Source organism: Sinocyclocheilus rhinocerous, unplaced genomic scaffold, assembly GCF_001515625.1.
Source record: "Sinocyclocheilus rhinocerous isolate Xijiao unplaced genomic scaffold, SAMN03320098_v1.1 scaffold753, whole genome shotgun sequence".
NCBI lineage: Eukaryota > Metazoa > Chordata > Actinopteri > Cypriniformes > Cyprinidae > Sinocyclocheilus > Sinocyclocheilus rhinocerous.
This window is the reverse complement of record NW_015655991.1, coordinates 925,797-942,326: the sequence shown is the minus strand read 5'-3', so window position 1 is coordinate 942,326 and position 16,530 is coordinate 925,797. Positions and strand designations below refer to the sequence as shown.

At 34.8% G+C, this 16,530-nt stretch overlaps 2 protein-coding genes across 13 annotated transcripts in view; one reads left to right on the top strand and one right to left on the bottom strand.

Annotated features, from left to right (window-relative positions):
• The window catches only part of LOC107718980 (unconventional myosin-VIIa-like), a 42,654-nt gene extending 35,784 nt beyond the window's left edge, over positions 1–6,870 (top strand). For all 8 annotated transcript variants that reach the window (XM_016526251.1, XM_016526254.1, XM_016526253.1 and 5 more), the window contains 12 exons: positions 1,351–1,508; positions 1,613–1,766; positions 2,453–2,608; positions 2,692–2,797; positions 4,066–4,179; positions 4,404–4,491; positions 4,575–4,681; positions 4,774–4,959; positions 5,047–5,163; positions 5,294–5,377; positions 5,989–6,108; positions 6,272–6,870. In XM_016526251.1, coding sequence (XP_016381737.1) covers positions 1,351–1,508; positions 1,613–1,766; positions 2,453–2,608; positions 2,692–2,797; positions 4,066–4,179; positions 4,404–4,491; positions 4,575–4,681; positions 4,774–4,959; positions 5,047–5,163; positions 5,294–5,377; positions 5,989–6,108; positions 6,272–6,364 — 1,483 coding nt within the window. In that variant the 3' untranslated portion in view covers positions 6,365–6,870. The remainder of the gene's footprint in view (positions 1–1,350; positions 1,509–1,612; positions 1,767–2,452; positions 2,609–2,691; positions 2,798–4,065; positions 4,180–4,403; positions 4,492–4,574; positions 4,682–4,773; positions 4,960–5,046; positions 5,164–5,293; positions 5,378–5,988; positions 6,109–6,271) is intronic.
• An 853-nt stretch (positions 6,871–7,723) lies between these two features.
• On the bottom strand, positions 7,724–16,157 carry gdpd4b (glycerophosphodiester phosphodiesterase domain containing 4b). 5 transcript variants are annotated; one of them, XM_016526244.1, is made up of 16 exons: positions 15,874–16,157; positions 15,032–15,231; positions 14,443–14,546; positions 14,126–14,219; positions 13,830–13,889; positions 13,644–13,742; positions 13,475–13,568; positions 13,193–13,338; positions 12,286–12,368; positions 12,027–12,177; positions 11,711–11,935; positions 11,399–11,556; positions 10,528–10,675; positions 10,367–10,449; positions 10,162–10,241; positions 7,724–8,447 (listed from the first exon to the last, which is right to left on the bottom strand). In XM_016526244.1, the coding sequence occupies exons 2-16, from the start codon at positions 15,209–15,211 to the stop codon at positions 8,383–8,385; spliced, it is 1,770 nt and encodes a 589-aa protein (XP_016381730.1). In that variant the 5' UTR covers positions 15,212–15,231; positions 15,874–16,157; the 3' UTR covers positions 7,724–8,382. The 5 variants fall into 5 exon arrangements, with proteins under 5 accessions (XP_016381730.1, XP_016381727.1, XP_016381729.1 ...); XM_016526241.1 differs by having other exon boundaries at positions 10,367–10,675; XM_016526243.1 differs by having other exon boundaries at positions 10,367–10,675; positions 11,417–11,556.
• Between the last annotated feature and the right edge of the window lie 373 nt (positions 16,158–16,530).

Sequence of the window (16,530 nt, the reverse complement as noted above, 5' to 3'; positions counted from 1 at the left end):
CACTTTCTAGGGTATAATCCATTCAGAATTTGTATGAAACTTTAGTTTTTCGGACACATAGGCTACACCCTGCAAAGTTTCGGGAATGACATCTGCATATTTATGCGGGATTCACTCTCGAAATAGCAGTGATTACCAATGGACGGAACATAAAATTGATTTATTCTGGAACCGGTCCTGGCTAAACCTCCACAGACAGCGCGCGTCCCGAGCGAGATCTAATTCACGGACCAAAAGCATGTGTAAACTTTCGAGATCGGGACATATCAACCAGTAATTTCATTTCATTTCCAGTAACAGATCGTAGAAAGTTCAGCAATGAATGGTATGTGATTTATGACAGAATATAGTCCCACAACGGATCGTTTATTTTTCCCTCACGTGTATCGCCTTTGGTAACAACGATTCAAAATGGAAACATTATTTTTTCCTCACGTGTCTCGCCTTTGGTAACAACGATTCAAAACGGAAACATTTCAAGTGACACGGGAAAAAGACACGGAAAACTTCAGTGAACATCAGAAAAGCAGCGTGCACATTTCTAGTTAAAAATGAAAGGCCATCAACTGACAAACGGAAAGCATCCCCATTCAAGTCAGCAGGAAGAGCCAAAGCTAGTCCACAGTTTACTAAACGGTGGCAACCTCTTTAAGTTATTCTTGACTGTGTTGGATTGACTGCTGATTGATTTTTTTTTTCTTGCCCCCCTGACTCCAGAGTCAAATGTCACCCATGGCTATACCTAACCCTAACTGCACAATATCTTTGTGTCATGCACCACACCTATGATTATATGTGACCCTGGAGCACAAAAGCAGTCTTAAGTCGCTGGGGTATATTTGTAGCAATAGCCAAAAATACATTGTATGGGTCAAAATTATCCATTTTTCTTTTATGCCAAACATCATTAGGATATTAAGTAAAAATCATGTTCCGTGAAGATATTTTGTAAATTTCCTACTGTAAATATATCAAAACTTAATTTTTGATTAGTAATATGCATTGCTAAGAACTTCATTTGGACAACTTTAAAGGCGATTTTCTCAATATTTAGATTTTTTGCACCCTCAGATTCCAGATTTTCAAATAGTTGTATCTCAGCCAAATATTGTCCTATCACAACAAACCATACATCAATGGAAAGCTTATTTATTCAGTATGATGTATAAATGATGTGATGTATACATTTATGATGTATAAATTTCCATTTAAAAAAATTGACACTTGAGGCTGGTTTTGTGGTCCTGGGTCACATATTTCACCATTGTGCATGTTAATTTCATTGCATTACCTTTTTTTATTATTAAATTCTGGATTCATTACATTTCCTGGTATCTTTCCATCCTCTAGACTGCCTTCCAAGAGCACACTGAGTCGTGTGATCATCAATAAAGGCAAAGGGAAGGATAAACTGTGGTGTTGCACCAGAGAACCTCTCAAACAGCCTTTGCTGAAAAAAGTCCTCAATCATGAAGAGCTGTCCCAGGATGCCTGCCAGGCCTTTATTGATATCCTCTGCATCTAATAGTGTTAACTTTATAACATTTGGGCATTTAATAGTGTTAACTTTATAACTGCAGTTCCCTCATTATGGCCCTTGACTCTGTCATACCTATCATGAAGTACATGGGCGACTACCCCTCGAAGAGGAGCCGTTCAGTCAATGAGCTCACTGATCAGATCTTTGAGGGAGCTTTAAAGGCTGAACCTCTGAAGGATGAAATCTTCTGTCAGATCATCAAGCAACTGACCGAGAATAATGTTAAGTAGGTTTTTCCCAGTTGAAGCTGATACAGTGTATAATCTAGTCTGTTATGTTTATTTATTTATTTTAGGATTTAAAAAGTCTTTATTAAAAAGTATTTTATTACTTTTTAAAGTAATACAAATATTTTTTGAATGATAATATTATATTATAAATGTTGTATTATTTTTATATAATTGGCAAATATATCATTCTTTTTTTAATTATATATAATATGTACTTTTATATTATTATTATTATTACTAAATTATATAAACAAATTGTGTATACCACAGTTATTATTGTTATTAATTTTATTTTTATTAATATTATTATCATTATTATTTTAAAAATATTTTCTATAATATATATATATATATATATTCTTACTATTAATTTTATACAAATTATAAGATGTTAATGTTAACATTTTTAAAAATGTTTCTAAGGTTATTTTTGCATATGTGTGATTTTGTTTTCAATTTTATCTTAAATATACATGCAAATGTTTCGATAAATTATGATTGTGCATGAAAATGTTTGTTCCCAGGTTACGCACAGACTGTGAAAACCGTTAATGTGGCTCATAAATCTGTATCAGTCTGTCCCCTAGTGGTTAGCTTGCAAATGACCAAAGCTGCTTTACCTTAACAATGTTAACATTGTTGTTGACTAATGAGTCAGCTGACAGCAGTTCTGTGTGTTCAGATACAGTGAGGAGAAGGGCTGGGAGCTGCTCTGGCTCTGCACTGGGCTTTTTCCTCCCAGTAACATGTTGCTTCCTCATGTCCAAAAGTTCCTGCAATCCAAGAAACATCATCCAGTCGCCCCAGACTGCATGCAGAGACTGCAGAAAGCCTTGCGGTAACTCTCACAGGCAGCACATACAAACATCTATCTCCAATGCTGCATGGAATTCCCTTAAAACATTTTTTCCTCACGGACAGAAATGGATCCAGAAAGTATCCTCCTCACCTTGTAGAAGTGGAGGCCATTCAACACAAAACGACCCAGATCTTTCACAAAGTGTACTTCCCTGATGACACTGATGAGGTGAGAGTTTTCATGTTAACTCTAGGCGAGCGTCTGTTACTTGTAGTGTACGTTGTATCCAGCCTCCTGTGGGGGTGATATTCTCTTTCTCTCTCATGCCCGGCTGTGTTTATTTATGCTTGAGGAAACCGAGAGAACGCCCCGTTGTGCTCTGACCTCATTTGAATCCTCAATTAAGCACAGAGTTATGTGGTGCTTCTGGAGAAAACGGCAGAAAAGAGATGAAGTGTGAATAGACTCAAGACTCCAGAGATTCATTTCCTTTTTGTTTTAAATATAGCTGAAATCTGGCCTGCATTTTTTTTTAGTTACAAACACCAAATACATATGTATATAGAAATCTGTGAATTTTAGATAATAACATTAAATTGTAATATTCTGAAAGTATAAAAAATTTTAATTGTTTACTATATAACATATATATACACGTGTGTGTATTTTATATATACATATAAACAGTACACACACATATATTATGTAAACAACACAAACATTTATTTTGGATGCGATCTATATTATATTAAAATATTAAAATTACATTATATATATATATATATAGAGAGAGAGAGAGAGAGAGAGAGAGAAATTATTTAATATTATATATAGTTATACTGTATATATATATATTTTCCAGAATTTCTTTCGATCATGTCTATGATATAAAAAAGAAAAAGTATATATAAATACCGGTAGATCATTTGTTTATGTTTAATTCAAATCGTTAAATTGTTATGGCAATATAATGTGCATTAGAAGCATTTACACCAGGTTTATTTTAGTATCAACGATAGTTTTGTTAATATATTGAATTAGATTTTATTTTTAAATGTTCTGTTTTTACTTTAATTTTTGTTTGTTTTAGTAATTTTATTTTTTAAAGTTTTGTTTTAATATGCCTATATTGTAATTAATTTGTATTTATTAATTTTTGTTTATTTAGTTTTTATTATTTTAGTACTTTATTATTTTTATATTAATTATTATATTTTAATATTTTATATATTTTAGTACTAGTACTAAACTAAAAATGGGAAATGCTGCCTTTGCAACTACCTGAAATAAAATAAGTTAAAGCTTTTTATATTTTAATTTATTTCAGTAAGGTTAATTTTGGTTCAAGTAAAGAAAACGTTGTTTTACCTGATTTACACAAGTAGTCTCAGGCTTTTTGCCCCCTACTGTTTGTATACATGCTAAAAATGAACTCCCCACATAACACACTGTGCGTCTAATAGTGTCTTTTTATTTATGTATTTATTTATGAATAGGCTTTTGAAGTTAAATCAAGCACAAAAGCCAAAGATTTCTGTCTGAACATCACTGGCAGAATGATGCTCCAATCTTCTGAAGGCTTCAGCTTGTTTGTCAAAATCTCTGACAAGGTGAGGCTACAGAGCTGTCAAATGTCTGTTCAGTTGAGATGAAGGTGTTCTGTATGAAGTTATGACACACTAAATAACCCAGGAGGTGATTTTTATGTTACAGCTTTCTCCTGAGAGTTTCTTAAAACACATGTCCTGTAGTCAGCAGTTAGTTGTCAGTATGTGTGTGTATTTTAATGTAAGATGTCTTATTTGATATGTCAATATTGGGTTAAACGTTTCAGGTGATCAGTGTGCCAGAAGGAGATTTCTTCTTTGACTTTGTTCGACATCTGACAGACTGGATCAAAAAAGCCAGAGCTGTGAAAGATGGTGATTATGTGTATTGTTCATTAAAATGATCAATATATTGAGTGTAGACATGAGAGGCCTTAATGATTCTGTTGGTTTTGTAGGCACAGTGCCTTCACTGACCTACCAAGTGTTTTTCATGAAGAAACTGTGGACCAACACCATTCCAGGCAAAGATCCCATGGCTGACTCCATTTTCCATTACTTCCAGGTGCAAAACTCTCTCTTTGTACTCAATCTGTGAATTCAAGCTCCCTTTTAAACACTTTGTGTGACACCTCCATTATACTAAACTGTCTTTAGGAGCTCCCAAAGTATCTGCGGGGCTACCACAAGTGTTCTCTTGAAGAGGCGTTCCAGCTGGCTGCGCTCATTTACAGGGTGAGGTTTGAAGAGGACAAATCACAGTTTCATAACTTCACCAAGATGCTGAAGGAGCTGGTCCCTCAGGACATGATCCATCAGCTGTCGCCCGACGACTGGAAACGGGTGAGTGAGCAACACTAGTCCTGCTACATACATACATCCATTTATGACAAGTGAATGCAGTGAAGGGTGCCTTTGTTTCTTCTACAGCCTGTCGTTACGTACTTCAATAAGCATTCAGGGAAATCTCGAGAGGAAGCAAAACTGATGTTTCTGGAAATCATTTACAAGTGGCCTACTTTTGGATCTGCGTTTTTTGAAGTCAAGGCAAGTTTGTTGAATTAACTAAATACTGAGCAAACAAAATGACCTTGTCCTCGATTCTAGAATTTGATTTCTTATGTTGTGTAAAACGCACTGACCGTGTGGTTTAATGATGTTTGATTTTGTCCCACAGCAATCCTCAGATCCAAATTTCCCAGAAGTCCTCTTGATAGCTATCAACAAGCATGGTGTTACTCTCATTGACCCAAAAACAAAGGTATGTTTACACAGAACAATGTATGTAAATGGCAGATTTAATATATTGTAATTTTAGCCTAAAGTACAAACTTTACTATGTGCACTACTGTTGAAGTTTGGGTGTTGGTAAGATTTTCTGTTTTTGAAAGAAGTCTCTTGTGCTTTCCAAGGCTGGTTGGTAATATTGTAAAATATTATTAAAAACTGTTTAAAATAACTGTTTTCTGTTTTAATACATATTATGTTTTTGTGCAAACTGTGATACATTTTCCAGGATTATTTGATGAATATAAAGTTCAAAAGTACAGCATTGTTTTTATTTTTGTAACAATTTACTGTCAATTTTTTATTTAATGTGTCTTTGCTGAATAAAAGTATATTTTTACTAAAAAAAAAAAAAAAAAAATCATACTGGCCCCAAACTTTGGACTGGTAGTGTATTTTATTTTAGCATTTTAGCATTCATATTTAAATGCTGATGTTACACTTACCTTGCAGTAACATAAATAAAGACTAACGCAAAGTGGCCACCTCCCTCTTTTGAGTCAAAAACTCCAAAAATGTCTCATTAGGCCCTTTTGTAAAAACCTTTGAATATTGTTTGAATGACATTTACTCATCTGTCTGCAGGACATTTTGGGCACACATCCCTTCACCAAAATCTCTAACTGGAGTAGTGGACATACCTATTTCCACATTACCATTGGTAACCTGGTTAGAGGCAGCAAACTGCTGTGTGAGACTTCACTGGTGAGTCACCCCTTTCATAAAATACTGTGGTGGTACAGTGATGGTATCAGATGGTAATACCATGGTACTTTGGTGACGCAAATGCACCAGCTATTCCTTTCTAAAAGTCATGCAGTTTGCGGTGTGGCTTACTTTATCAACTGACTTTCCTTACTACTCACAGGGATACAAGATGGACGATCTTCTCACGTCTTACATCAGTCAGATGTTGACGACCATGACCAAGCAGCGCAGTTCACGTGTAAATAATAAGTAACATGAAAGGCTTGTAATAGTGCACTGTTTATTTATAAGCACACAGACTCAGTTCTTACTACATCCTAGATCCATAATTTTGATACATGAAGATAAACTGAATCTGCCATTAGTGTTGTTACTTTTTCATGCTCGAGCCTTAATTGTAAATTGCGAGTTTAATTTATTTTATAGCATTTCTCAGTCTTTTAATGTCAATGAAGAACATGATAAATTGACAGTCAAAAACACTTGTTGCCTTTAAGTTTTAGGCCCTCGTATGGTTTTTACTGTGATACCAAATTGAAAGTCTATTAAGTCAGATCAAGTTCATGATTTCAGTTATTTAATTTGTGAATGATTTGCACATCTCATTTTGCCAATTAAATGCATTATAAAGATATGGAAATGTTGCAGAATTTGGTTTTGCTCCTTAGCTTAAAACGTACAAGATTCTCCTCCTGGTCATATTTGACCTCTAGGTCAGCACTTATTGAACTGATTGATACATTAATTAATTTAATGAAATTATTTGATGATTCATTTTAACCAAATGATAACAAAATTTTATTCAGTCTAAAAATATATCCTCTTAATTTTTCTGAATAGTATTACTTTATTACCTTTGTAAATGCTTGACCAGGTATTTCAGAGATGCATATTAGAATGTGTCTTATAAATTAAATGATCGGTTATATGACAACAATCATTGTAATTTATACACAAGATTGGACATTGTCCAATTTATTTATTCGTTTTTTTTTTTAGAACGTATGTACTGTATTGCTAGTTCGTAATTCTGGTCATTCCAATTTTCTTGTGTTGGAAGCTGCTGTTTATAAATAAAACAATAACATATGAGATAGCTTGGCTATTTTAATAAGATTCATGACATGTGCTATATTTATTGATCAATGATTTACGATCATATGATCAATCACTTGACAATTAGATCCTTTGAATGCAACACGCGTGACATGAACCCCTTTATTTATAAAATAGGTCTAGTTATAAATTACTGTCAAATTTTGTAATCAGTGTTATTTTAATATTGTTTATATATTATTAATATTTCGATTTTTTTTTTTTTTTTAAGTAATTTTGTGTTTTTGTCATTGTTTTTTAATATATTTTTATTTAACTTTTTTTCAGTTTTAATTTATTTTAGTACTTCAACTTATTTTCAGTAAGTTGCCATGACAACATTTCCCATTTTTTAGTTTAAGTTTTTTCAACTAATAATTATATTTTATTTTGCTTTATTTCAATTAACAAAAAATATTTTTAATAGGTTTACTTAATAACAACACAATTTGTAGTTAGTGTAAAGTTTTGTAGTTTCTTGCAAAACTCAGTGTAAAACAATATGCTCTTGCCAGAATTTAATCAGACACAAGATTTATTCAAGTAATAAAAATAACAAGATTGTAAGTATGAGTTAAACATATTGCAATAACCAAAAAGTGATTACACTGAATGATCTTATGAGGCTTAAATATGATACTGAATTAGACCTGTATTAAATTAGAACGAGACAAAACGGACAAATGTTAGCATAAAAATGATTTATGACCTCTTGGATTCTTACACTATTGTCTAGGAGTAATGATTCAGCCAAAACCATGACATGTATTTTAAATACCACTTGAGATTAAACAAAACCAATGGATCCACCAATATTTCAGTGAAGGAAACATCAGTTTCATCGACATGACAAATATTTCCATTCATGCTTGAAATGGAAACCTTTACAGTAGCATTGATAAAACCTGGGGCTTGCAAAAGGCCATAATTCAAATGAGGTGCAAGATTAGTCACTAGAACTAAGCATTTGTTAACTGTATGTATCCCATCATATCACATGAAGACAGCCTGCTTGTCTGTCATTTAGTGATCAAACACTTACAATTTATAAACTGTAAGGGTGATTTCAATGTACCACATAAACAGTGGTTTATACTGGCTTAACTGAACATCAGTTACAGTTTTATTTTTTTATATAAGGGGTTAAATATGAACCAGAACACTTCATCAGGCACTTCAAAGAGATGGTTCTTGCTTGTCAGAGGCACTCATGTTGGATAAAGACCACACATCATTCATCTCTGTTCATGGGAATGTGAAACATGATCAGCGTTATGGTCTTGAAGATTCAGATTAAAGGAATAGTTCACCCAAAAAAGAAAATCTACTCACCCTCAGCCCATCCAGAATCCTGATTTGGAGCAATTTAGCATTATATCACTTGCTCACCAATAGATCCTCTGCAGTGAATGGGTGCCGTCAGAATGAGAGTACAAACAGCTGGACAAGTAATTCATACGACTACCATCAATTAATATCTTGTGAAGTGAAAAGCTGTGTGTTTGTAAGACACAAATCCATAATTTTAACTTAAAACCATTGCTTTTGGCTAATAATCCATAATAAAATGTCATCTCCTCTGAATGAGGAGAGAACTATGCAAAGATTAAGCACCATTTACAAGTGAAAACAGTTCTAAACAAATATGTTAGTGGATTTTGAAGTGAGAGGACAACAGGGGATGGACTTTTTCACTGTAGGAAGCACTATTATGGATTCATATTTTGTCAGGAGCAAAGGTTTAAAGTTAAAATGCCTTAATGATGGAGTTGTTTCTTACAAACACGCAGCTTTTCACTTCACAAGACATTAAAGTGGCCCTATTATGCCATTTTTAAGGTTCCTAATATTGTTTTGGGAGTCTCCTACAATAGGTTTACATGCATGCAAGGTCAAAAACGCTTTCGTTTTCTCAAGATACGCATTTAATATCACTTTGTTTTCCAGCGATTCTCAAACGATTCGTTCGAAGCCATTCTAAGATTCAATCTCTCTAAATCCCTCCTTTCTGTGAGCCTACTCTGCTCTGATTGGTCAGATGGCCCAGTCTGTTGTGATTGGTCTACCGCGTACAGCGCGTGTCAGAAATGATACGCCCATTGCTATAGTTTCGTATTTTGAATGCTCGATAGAAAATATAAACATCTATTATTTATCATAACTGAGCCATCTTTCAAGAGCAAGAGTTTTGTGAATCCTGCATTGAACTCCCGAGATTAGAGAAGCAGTTGCCAGTCAAATGACGGGAACACAAAAAAAGATTGGGGTTGTACTGCTGCGGTACAGTGGAAAACATTTTATTTTAACCACTGATTCTTTGCAGCTTCATCTTTTGGAAGTGAAAATAAAACAAATTTACTTGCACAGCATCGACATGATGTTAACCACACACAAGCTACAGTACAGTGTTTGAGGGTGGGTCAAGTTGTTTGCGGCGCGGCCGGTAAACGTAGAACATAGGTGGGCATTATGCAAATGTGTTTCCCCATGACATGTAGCCATGGGATTCGAATTACTGATGACTCGTTTAGACTGTTCAGAGTCGATTCTTTCTTTTGGGAGAATATCTTTATTTATCGTGCACTTTCGGCTTTGCAACTTTGCAGATCGTTTACATTCACATACAGCTTACATTACACACTGCCTGAAAGGCAATATTCAAAATGGGATAATAGGGGCACTTTAATTGATGGACTGGAGTCGTGTGGATTACTTGTGGATTATTGTGATGTTTTTATCAGCTGTTTGGACTCTGATGGCACCCATTCACTGCAGAGGATCCATTGGCGAGTATTTTGATGTACATTTTTCCAATGAAAAAACAAACTCATCTACATCTTGGATGACTTGAGGGTGAGTAAATTTACAGCAATTTTTCATTTTAGAGTGAACTATTCAAATAATAATTCAATCATTTGACTTAAGAGGTGGTTTAAAAGATTAAATGCCTCTTACCTGTCCTGAACTGTCTGTAGGACCCACTCTCAATTACTGAACTGCTGTCCACACTGAGAGCCAACCCACGCTCCCTCCACCTGCAAATACATCACCATTAACAGCCTACAATAGTGTCTTTTGTATGGACTACAGAGTGATTTCGGACTGCAGCTACATGTTCACTGTCACAGTGAGATGTGGTAAATTCTGTGCTTAGACTCACCAGTGAAACACAAAGATAATCACGACAAGAATAAGGGAAGTGATGTCAGTAAGAGTCCACATAAACCTGTACTCATCCGGTGTCTGTGAGAGACAGAGGAAAACCACAGGAAAAAAACAGGATGGACAAATCCCTGAGAACTGTAGATGTGTGTCATTTACCATGAGAAAGAGCGGTCTTTGCAGGTTCTTGAGGATGTGAACAGCATTAGTGGCAGCAGAATGAGCCCCTGCGCACCAGGCAAGAGAATACAGCCACGGCTCGCTGATCACATACAGGTTGGTGCTGATGTTAGCAGCAGCGTATTTTCTGTAATCAATAAAAAGTCACATACAATTTATCCCAATGTATGATATATATATATATATATTCAAAGGTGTGTGTGTATATACAGTGGGTACGGAAAGTATTCAGACCCCCTTAAATTTTTCAACATTTCACACATTTTCACAGTTTATTCGCTATAGTTTAGAAATTGGTAATAAAATATGACAAGAACTCAGAAACTGTGTCAGAACAAATTCATCTTCATAATGTCAGATAACACTTAAGCAAAACATGGTCAGGTCAAAATGTCTGAATAATTTTTGGTCCCAAATTTTTATCAATTTTACTGGTAGTCCACTCTATGAAGAATTTTTGGGTATAATATGTCACAGTTTACTTTATTTTGCTATCCTCACTTACATAAATGAACTATAGTATCCTGCACCCACTAGTAAAAAAAATATCAAAAATTATATCTGGTGTCTGAATAATTTTTGGTTTGACTGTATATATAGAGTGCATTTAGATAAAAAATACAGTAAAAACAGTAATATTACTTGAAACAATTTAATTTATCATTATAAATTTACTTTCAATTTTGATCGATTTTTTATAAATTTAATGCATCCTTGCTTATACAGTATGCATAAATGATTCTAAACAAAGTAATTTAATAAGTTAGATAATTATTTGAATATTTTATTCCACGCTCCATTCCATAATTGCATATATGTATAATTTTAATTTTAGCTCATCTACTAGAACCTGATTTCTTTCTCTGACATGGAGCTGTAATGGATGTTGAGTCTGGATATGTGTCTGAGCTGAAGTTCCTCCACTGGTGCTAGTTCAGCTGTTGTCTGCTGTAACTCTGGGTCGATTTCTTGTACAAACTCTCTGAGCTCTGGAGGCAACCACAATACCTAGGTAAAAACACAACAGACATGTATAATATATAATTTATAGAAACTTCATAAAGACCACAATCTACACGAGAGTAACTTTATTTAGGAAAAGACCCTTAGATTGTTTTATTTATCAGAGTAAACCCCAAAATGTAACAGTGTAATGGCACACCTGACTGGAGTGAATGGATGAGTCGTTTTGGATGACGTCTAGGGTGCGGGATATCCAGGCATCTCTATAAGGGTGACCCCTGGGCGGCCGATACAGATCAAAGATCACTAGTTTCCCATGTTGAGCAGCCAGATCCAGGAAGTCCCTCAGTGTGCATACAGACTGATTCTGAGCTTGCAATTGCTCATCTGGGCTCAGAGATGAAGCTGTTCCAAAGGGGTCTTGCTGAGTGGGAAATAATAATTGAAATACCCTTTGTTTAATGTAAGATAACAACAAATTTTTTCAGGAGTAAAAGAGCATCCTGAAGACTTACAGAGAAGAACCAGGATCCAGCATTGAGACTCTGCAGTTCTCTCCACGTAAACATGGCAGGTGAGGTGTGTGTCCAGTTTGGGAACACGTCTTTTACATTAGTTGTCCTGCGTAGGTTCTTATCGTGCATGAGGAAAGGAACTCCATCATAACTGCAGCAAGAGACAAAACAATGTTATAGAGGACTTTTTGGTCAAATATAGATGCATCATTAATAAAATAGGCTTGCTTTGGAGCTTCTTTGGAGTAAAAGAAGTGACCTGATAGTTACATCGGTCTCCAGACCATCAGCTCCAGCAGCCAATGCCTTCTCAAAAGACATGAAGGTGTTTTCAGGGGCAAGCTGAGAGAAGATACAACAAAGGGGTTGCTTTTTTTCAGTCTGCACATGGCACATTGCATGTTTGATCAATTATGTACTGCTACAGTATCGATATAATTGTTTGAGAAATACTGAACTAGGAGTCAAATTATCACATTAACCCAAGACACTACAGGCAAAAACATCGTTTTTCATGCACTGGTTAATTTTAAGATTTTGGGTTATTTGGCCTTTCATAATGTGATTTTTTTTCATACTAGTGGAAATAAGTGGAAAGTGTTTATTTTATTGCACTTATTTGCATTTGTAGATTTTAATTACAATACATATCTTTAAAGACTTCAAGACTTTTTCATGCATTGAGACATAAATTCCCAAATAAACCAGGCTTTTATTTTTTTTATTTTTTGTTTTACTCCTGTGTATATTAATATATAATTTTCCTGATTTTATACAACACTTTACTCCTAAAACAAAATACAATTTCTTCTAGCTGTTGGCAGTATTTTCTGATTTATGGAGCGATAAAAGGAGATATCTAAAATCCCTATTTTATAAGTCTTTAACTCTAACATGTCAACAAAATGAAACAAGAATTTTGAACCTGGCTCCAGTGTTCAGATTTCTGTTCTGGAAATGTATGTAAATTAGTGCATATTTAATAATACATTTCTTAATTTGCATATTTAAACATAACATGTTTGTAATTCAAGTATGGTAATATCTATTTTTTTTTTTTACCCTATTCACCTGGGGCGCCTTGCCTAAACTAGAAAGTATATTAACATAGAAAAAAACATTAATATTCAAAGGTTGAAAAGCCTAAGAAGAATAGCGAAGTGTACCATTGGTGCTCCCCTGTGTCCAATTAAAGCAGGAGCTGATCCCAGACTGCTCCTCTCTTTAATGCAGGGGGAATACATGCCCAGAGGAACCAAGAACAGAGTCACTAGAACAGTTATGTACAGCACAATGATGGCCATCCCTCTCACTGAAACAGACACAGGCAGAGAATTCACCATAAAAATATGCACTTTCTGTGACATAAGATGCATCAGGGTGGTTCAAAAAAAGGATATTTCCTTTTGGATATTGGAAATATATTATACCTAAAAACTCATCCTTACCTCTCATATTGATACGGAAGACATGCAAGGCTATTGGCCAAGATAATAGAGTCATTAAAACTACACCACCTATGTGTAGATATGGAGCAGTTACCTGACAAATGGGAATGGAGAACTTTAAATGTCACAGTTATGTGCTTCAATATTAATATTATGATAGTAAACATGCCTGAAAAGATAAAAGTACAGTCATCCACTCCTTGCTCCATAAATCTGTGAGAACAGATGAGGCCACAATGGAGAGAATCAAAGTCACTAAGATCCCGATCTATCAAAAGAGATACCATCAATTCAAAAGTATAAACCATAAAGTCTCTTTTAGTTTGTTACATAGACGAGATGTGGATGAAATTACCTTGTGACACCAGTGTAAATATAATCTCTGGCCTTCTGAGAGAAGACAAACTGCCAGCAGCTGTGAATGTAAACATATTTCTTACCAGCAAATTATCGGATGGACCTTTTAGTAACTTCCTATGGAGACTTTATGCATAAAAAAAATAAATAAAAAAAAAACCTTGACAACTAGGATACAATAAGTACATTTAATCTGTCACAATGGAGAACATTAAACTATAATAGTGATTTCTTAACTGTGGGGTTTTGTGTTTTGTAAAAAAAAAAAAAGATTACAATTCTTAAAGCACATACCAGCAGAACAGCAACATAAGTGAACAAAAAAACAGCAAGAATCAACAAAACTATGGACCATGGAAACCAGAAGCCCAGATTACCAAAATTAAACCTGGAGGCAAAGCAGAAGAAATATTACTTTAGTGTATTCCAGTTAAGTTACCTAAGTTGAGAGATCTTTTAAAAAATGTATATGTGCCATTGTCATTCTGTCTATTGAACTATTAAAGAAATGTTTCGGGTTGGAAAACAACTTTGTTTAAACAAAATTAACAGTAATTAATAATGGAAGTTAATAACAAATCTAAAATGTATATTTTATGTATGACACAAACCAGTCAAAGTCATTGTAGTCATTCTGTGCTTCACTCCAGAAGTACAGGAACACCAGACTGAGACAAAATGTCAGAACGATCAGAGCAAAACTGCCACACTCCAGCTGCAAGATTAAAGACAGTTAAGCCTTTTTAAGCCATTATATAATGCATAAATATCTGGCTTACTATCATTGCATTTTCAACATGACCTAAATATTACTAGAATAATTACACATGGGCATGTAAGGACACAAAACCTCATACAGTAGTAAGGAATTTTTGTGAAGTACTCTTTTTGCATCAAAATTTCCTCTTACTGTGATGATGATGATATGATGATATAACACTTTCCTGATGATGATGGAGCCACAGTATCTATTATTTCATTACATTTGACATGTGTACCTATTGATTCAAATCTGGTAAAAAAGGTATTTAATTCATTCCCAAAACGAAATTCATTATCGATTACAATAGATTTGTTCGAAGATGACAATCCAGTCATTGTTGACAATGCATATTTGCTTTGATCAAGTTAACTTGCTTAAGTTAACAGCTTATTTTTAAATGATCTCAGCATGTGCATTATAAGTTACCATGAGAGCACCTTAGAGCAGCAGCAGTGTCCAGGCTGAGCATGTGTGAGCTGGTAACGCCTCCACTGGCAGCCGTAGAGTCCAGCTAGACAGGAGACAAAGGGCTGGTGCTCATAACGCTGTAGCAGCCTCTGGCGTGCCATTTCCAGCTTACCCAACTTCAGGGTTGGCTCGGTCTGTGTTGCGCCCATAAGCGAGATAAATGAGGGTTCTGTCAATGTATAAATAAAATAATTACTTTCATCCCTTAATAATTTTACACAATTTATGTTTAAAGCATTGAGATGATGTTACTAATAATCAGTGTGGAATATTATAAAATGTCACTGTGTAATGTTGTCTTTGCTTCAGCTATATGCCAGTGTAATTTTCAATTGTACAATTTTAATTAAATTTCATTACATATGCAAGGCTGATTATACAACACTTGGCTATGACTCTCATCCTGAAAGAATAATAATAAAAAAAACTAATGATGATGCAATTGTACTAAATAATTAATCTATAATATAAATAATAATTGCTATTCGTTAACTTTGGCAGAGCTGCCTCCCGCGGTCAGCATTTGTATTTTTCAGTGATATTTTATTTACAGCAAGGCTCATTGCATACTAATGCCTTAATCAACATGTGCCTGAAAATAAGTAGATTACAAATATTGAAGACACCAGGTTTTCAGCCTTTAAACAAAAAAAGTATTCATAACGCGTAGCACAAATGTCCCACAGCCCACAGAAAGGACATCACGGTGACACTAGCCGACAAACTTGTTTACATAATCGCTTTTCACAGTATGGTAATCGTGCCAAAATGTTGTCTTTGTGAGCAAAGGATAAGTAGCTCAATATCTCACCGAATAACTGAAGCCGGTCGCCGTCACGTAAGAAGCAAGCGCGCCGGTGTCTCTGTCTGTCCGTGTGCTGTCCGCTTTTCTTTCTCAAGTGAAAGGAAATACCTCCCGTTGATCTATCCCGACCAACTGTGTGACGCTGCAGTTATGGGTAACGAGAGCGTGAAAAAATATGAGTTCTAGATTAAATTTTCTCTGCTTGGGTTTGTGTCTCTGCGCTACTGAATGGTAGTGTTATTGTGCGTCAGCGTCTGTTAAATGAAATTGAATTTGCATAACAAGAGGGGCCGCTTTGCACTTTCAGTGCACGTACATTTTTGAGTGATTGTTCACTAGTCTTGACGAAAACTGCTGAAAACTACTGATGTATGGAGACACATTTTGAATTAATTGAAAAATCGATATGAATAATAAATTTTTAATAAACAAATATATTGGTCTATTAAACAGTAAATCGAATGCAACGTAAATTTACAACACAAGCACAGTGGAGCCCTAAATAAAATTCCCGTATAACAAATAGCAATTATTTGCGCATCCTATAAGTCACTGTCAAATGCGACAGGCTACTGGAAGAAGGGACGTTTTTAAAGAGGGTAGGGTTATAAACTATCTTGCTTCAGATTTCAATGTAGTTCTCTGTCGTTGGCAAGAACTCTC

Excerpts from the sequence above, each read along its gene's own strand:
- gdpd4b (XM_016526241.1), bottom strand. The coding sequence starts at position 15,211 with ATGGGCGCAACACAGACCGAGCCAACCCTGAAGTTGGGTAAGCTGGAA. Across the intron at positions 14,547-15,031 it reads GACACTGCTGCTGCTCTAAG|CTGGAGTGTGGCAGTTTTGC; the intron begins GTGCTCTCATGG and ends TTAATCTTGCAG. Across the intron at positions 13,569-13,643 it reads CTGTACTTTTATCTTTTCAG|GTAACTGCTCCATATCTACA; the intron begins GCATGTTTACTA and ends CCCATTTGTCAG.